Source organism: Notamacropus eugenii, chromosome 3 (genome assembly GCF_028372415.1).
Source record: "Notamacropus eugenii isolate mMacEug1 chromosome 3, mMacEug1.pri_v2, whole genome shotgun sequence".
Taxonomy (NCBI): domain Eukaryota; kingdom Metazoa; phylum Chordata; class Mammalia; order Diprotodontia; family Macropodidae; genus Notamacropus; species Notamacropus eugenii.
Genome location: NC_092874.1, coordinates 230,646,304 through 230,651,981, shown reverse-complemented (window position 1 = coordinate 230,651,981; position 5,678 = coordinate 230,646,304). Strand labels below are relative to the sequence as shown.

Here is a 5,678-nt window from a genome sequence, read left to right as displayed (position 1 = left end):
GAGAATTAGCAGCATTCTGAGGCAACTTGGGATAGATAAACCATTTTAGAGGAGATGGAGGGCTAGAAAAAAAAAGAAGACAAAGGTAAGGGGGGGGTTTTCTGGGCTTATACTCAGGAGGCATATTTTGTTTTTGGAATAAGAGCACTCCCTGTTCAACGACAAGAGAGAAGAGGAGACCAAATACTTTGTAATTTGTTAAAAAAATCAGTTTAGGATAACTGTACTTATCTTATCCAAGGATAACAAATAATTTCTACAATTGATGAGACCATCTCGTTTAGTTTTCTTGCACAGTTTATTATATTTTATTTCTCTGGCAATAGTGGTTGGGGACCTTCCCCATTAGGTCACCAAATAGTTAAAAGATTAATTTATTTAAAGTGTCTCAAGATGACTTTTGTCCCCCTCACCCACACTTACACCCAAATTTAGCCTATTTTCCAAATAAATATAGAAGGCTAAGTAAATACACATATAAACAAAGAAATAAATAGAAAATGTATCTTCAAATATAGATTGTCAATAACAAATAACCCAGACAGGTAGAAACAAATTCTAGACTTGCACATTTTTAGCAAACCAAATTCCCAATCACCTCCATAGGCATGCAATGACCACTGGAATTTACATTTTCCTCTGAAGTGAATTACATATGTGAAAAGAGATTTTCCCTCTATTTTTTTGAATATTTGCCTGTTTAAAAGGAGATAGTGGATAAAGCCGAAGACTTCAGGAAGATCTAACTGCAGATCTGGTCTCAGATACCAACTATATGGCACTAGGCAATTCACTTAAGTGCCATCTGACTTACACATTGGTGTGTTTCTCAGTAGTAAAATGGAATAACAGTAATAGCATCTATCTCCCAAGGCTGTTGTAATAATAAAACAAAATAATATTTATAAAGTACCTTACGAACCTTAAAGCACTACATGTGAGAATTTCTATGGTTGTGGTTTTTTCTTTGTTTACTGTGCCCATAAAACTGAATTCTGAAGTTCAGGATTTATAGAAATCATTGTCCTGAAAGAAAAGTAGATGAAATATTGTGTCTTCACTAGAAATCATTCAAGTAGGCTTCCAGAGGAACAATTAGATGACTTGGGGTGAGAATCTTCATTTAATAGTAGCGCAGAGATACAGAATTCTCTTCCATTAAATAGGACAAGATAGTAAAAATAAAGGTATCTAGAAAAAATCTTTTTTTCCCCATAACATACTTTTCAGAGCTTCTTTGACATCCTTGTTTCTTAGAGAATAAATCAAAGGGTTCAACATAGGAGTGACAATAGTGTAACACAGAGAAGCTACTTTAACCAGCTCTGGGTTACTGGCAGGTGTGAGGTACATAAAAGAAACTGTCCCATAGAGCAAACTCACGACCATCAGATGGGATCCACAGGTAGAGAATGCTTTCATTTGGCCTTCACTGGAATGGATCTTCAGAATAGTAGACAAGATATAGACATAGGACACCATGATGACAATGATGGTAGGCAATATAATGATGACAGACAAGGAATATGACACCACTTTGTTAATAAAGACGTTAGAACAAGAGATCTTCTGCATTGGACGAGTGTCACAGTAAAAAAGTTCAATAACATGAGATGCACAGAAAGACATGGTAAAGGTAATGCTGACTTGAAGGATGGAAGAGATACATCCACAAAAGTAGGATCCCACCACCAGTTGGATGCAGAGGCGTCTTGACATCCGGGCAGAGTACAGGAGTGGGGAACAGATGGCTATGAAGCGATCATAGGCCATAGCTGCCAAGAGAAAGCCCTCGGTCACAATAAAGAGAGCAAAGAAGAAGAGTTGGGCCACACAGCCTGCAAAGGAGATGGTTTTACTCTCAGATAAGAAGTTGGCTATGGCTTTGGGTGCCACAGCAGAGGAGTATGAAAGATCAATAAAAGAGAGGTTGCCTAGGAAGAAATACATTGGTGTGTTCAGTCGGGAAGCAGTCAGGATGAGGACAATCATACCAATGTTCCCCAGAAGGACCATGCTATAGGTAAGCAGAAATATGAAGAAAAGGAGGATTTGGAGGTCTGGGCCAACCCGGAATCCTATAAGAATGAATTCATTCACTTGTGAGAGGTTGTTTATTCCCCTCTCACCCATTGCTGAGACCTGCTGAGAGGCAAGGTCAAGAAATGAATTCTCACTGTGGATCCTGATAACCCTATTGACAAATATTCAATTAATACTACTAAATACCTGTCAAATAATTAATTTAATTTGCATTATATTTTTGTAGATTTATATATTGTACATTTTTCTATTAGGGGATGGAGCATGCTTAGCTTGGCCATTCCCTTTGACTATTCCTGGTGCCTTTTAAAAAGCCTAGACAGATATTTCTCTTCTGGATTCTAGTCAATTAAATGCTCTTAGATACTTAGAAGCTGTGTGGGAGATAGGGCAATCACTCTCTTCCCTGTTTTACTTTCCAGATATTCCCCTACACTCCTCACACTTCAAAGCCAAAGTAGATGTAAAGAGAGCAGTAACTACTTTGTACATTTTCTACACTCTCTGCCCTCCTTCCTTGGCATCCAGTTAGGGGACTCTTCATCATCGCCATATGAAGCCCCTGAGTCATGGATGGTTTGAAACAGATCCTCAACGTGTGTAAAGGATTGATTTAAAGGAGATACAGAATACATACAAACATTCTGTGTAACCCACCTAGCAGAGCAACTCCATGCATATCCCTGCTATTGTTTTGTTTTTTAAGAATAGAAATCTTGACCAGCGATGCAGCAAACTACCCACTTCCTGACAGAGAAATGATGGACTTGTCGAAAATGAGATAGTGTTTGTTTTTATATGTGGTCAATACAGAAATTTGATTTGCTTCACTAAGCGTATTTATTTCAGAGGTTTTGGATCTGGGAAAGAGAAAAAAAAATTTTCCTTGAAAAAGTAAATAAAAAATCTCTTTTCTTTTGAATATTGGTTTTTCATGACAATTTTTCTCTTAAATTACCCCCTTTTCCATCTGATCCCTTTCCTGAAATGTCTTCAGAAGCAGCTGTCTGGGATATAATCTGAAATACTCATATTAACATTTAAGTCCTTCCATAAAAATGGCATCCATTTATGTTTAGTCAGTCATATTATCCCCCTTCATGCAGTCTTCTTTGCAGCTAAACAAATCTGTTCAGTGGTGCCTATAACTGACATTCCACCATCTATTTCCACCCCTTTGTACCCTTGTTAGGTTAGAATCCTCTCCCTCGAAAAACATATTAGATGTAATGCCCCATCCAAGGCCTTACCTGGTTCTTCTGGTCATTTGTTCTCTCGTTAGTGAAATTATTTTGCATTACTTAGTGTTGATGTACTTCTGCAGGGATGGTATTCCACTAAATAGAATATAAACTCAGTTAGGGCAGGGACTGCTTTGTTTCTATCTTTGTATTTCAGAATCTCACATATTTCCTTGTAGATAATAAATGATTAACAAATAATTGTTGAATTGGACTGAACTTTAAAATAGAAGAAAAGCCAAAGAAATAGGGGTTAAACTGCAAGGGTCCTAGAGATTAGACACCAAGAATTAAAAAAAAGGAGTATAGAGACAGCATCAAGATGAGAGAGACTGAGAGAGAGAGAGAGAGAGAGAGAGAGAGAGAGAGAGAGAGAGAGAGAGAGAGACAGAGACAGAGACAGAGAGAGAGAGACAGAGAGAGAGAGGGAGAGAGGGAGAGAGGGAGAGAGACAGAGAGAGTGAGAGAGAGAGAGAGAGAGAGAGAGAGACAGACAGACAGACAGAGAGACAGACAGAGAGAGACAGAGAGGAGACAGAAATGGAAATAATGGTTTAACTTGAAATAAACATTAGAAATAACTCGGCACAATGACCAGGTAAGGAAACTGAGTCCCGTGATAGCAAGTAAGTTACCTAATGACAGACAAATTGTAAATAACATAATCACGATTTGAAAGCAGGTTGTTTGACCAGAAAACTTGTTTGGAATCAAGACATTGTATGAAATTGTCTCATCTTTAGAAATGGAAAGATAAGCTCATGGGCACCATCTCAGAACTGATTAGATGGTTCCTTGACTGAAGAAAAGAGTGGTGAGACCTCCTGTCTTGGAGAACTTTATGGATCCTTTCATTTGGTTATAAGTGCAGCCAAGGGGAAAATTAACTGATTTCTGTAGAATTGAAATGAAGACATGCCACCATTTTGAGCTCTGACAGATTCTAAGTAAAGTAAGGACTCTAAAAAATAGTACTCAGTATGATCATCATTCTGCAATTTTTCTGAAGAAGGGCAAATGATATAATGAAAATAACATCATACCTTGAGTCAGAAAGCTTGAATTCCAATATGTTACAGTCCTTTCAGTTGTGTGACTTGTCCAAAGTCACAAAGGTAGAAAGTATAGAGAGAGTCAGTTATCCAACTTCAGATTCAACTGTCTTTCCATTGCACCCAGCTTCTTTAATGTATCATTATCATCTCCATCATCCTCGTCATCACCATCATCATCCTCATCATCATAATCATCGTTGCGGCACAGTGAGTAAAGTGTTGGGCTGAGAGGTAGGAGGACCTCAGTCCAAATCCAATATCAGACACTTACTAGTTGTGTGAATCCTCGGCAAGTCCCTTAGCCATTGCCTCAGTTTTCTCAACTATAAATTAGGGATAATTATATCACTATCATTGTTGTGAGGGTCAAATGAGATAATATTTTTGAAACACTTCTCATACTGCCTGGCAACTATTGAGTTCTATATAAATGTTAGCTATTATTATTATTATTAAGATTGTCATTATTATTATTTCTTATAGTCACATAGTAGAATCCCTAGGAAGAATAACGTCTTGTTTTAAGAAATATGTAAATTTTTCCTAATGAATTTATAGAGCTAATTATAGTAAAATATTCCCAATTCCTACAATTCCTAGTATAGAATTTTACCCATAGGTGGTGTTTTGATAATGTCTCTTGAGTTGCTGCACTAAAGGGTGACTTTACTACATCATATATTTTTATGGCACACATTGATTCTCATTTATTCAACCTAATGAAGGCCCAGAGTGGCTTGATTTATTTCAATCTTTGTTTAATCTTTCTTATTATCATTTTATTTCTTTGTAAAGTGAAGGTTTTAAAAGAGAGAGTCTCTAAGATGTCATCCATCCATAACATTCTACTCTCAGAAAAAGATCTGAAAGAGAACTAGAAGAAGGAATTTAAATTGTCTGGTAACAGGCTATTGCAGAGTGTTTTCCTTTCTAGGGCATCAGGACTCTAGGACTATTAAAAAATGCTTTCAAAATTTGATTAAGATGAATGGGCTTTTTTGGTAAGTGCTAACTTTACACAGGGATATTTTCATGTTAACAGAGAACTAAGCCTTAAGCTAAATAATAGAAAAGGAGATGTTTATGACATCTTAAAAGCATTGTGTCATTTGATCTTTGCCATGTTGTGAGGTTGATATTACCTCCATTTTACAGAAGTGAAGAGTAAGACATAGAGAAATTAAATGACTTCACTGTCGTCCTACGCAAAGTGTCAGAGTTTGATTTCAGATCTAGGTTTTCCAGGTTCTGTAGTCACCCTAGTTTTCTCTGCTGCCTCATTAAGGGAAGAAACTCTAGCAGGGAAATTTTAGAAATTTACTATGGAGGAGTAGTGTTC

General features: G+C 37.0%; 1 protein-coding gene across 1 annotated transcript; it reads right to left on the bottom strand.

Moving 5' to 3' along the window:
- Positions 1–1,191: 1,191 nt before the first annotated feature.
- Positions 1,192–2,133, bottom strand: LOC140531999 (olfactory receptor 9K2-like). Its single transcript, XM_072650586.1, has one exon. It carries the CDS (start codon positions 2,131–2,133, stop codon positions 1,192–1,194), a length of 942 nt encoding a protein of 313 aa, XP_072506687.1.
- Positions 2,134–5,678: the final 3,545 nt, after the last annotated feature.

Coding starts and splice junctions, on each gene's coding strand:
- LOC140531999 (XM_072650586.1), bottom strand. CDS start 2,133: ATGGGTGAGAGGGGAATAAACAACCTCTCACAAGTGAATGAATTCATT.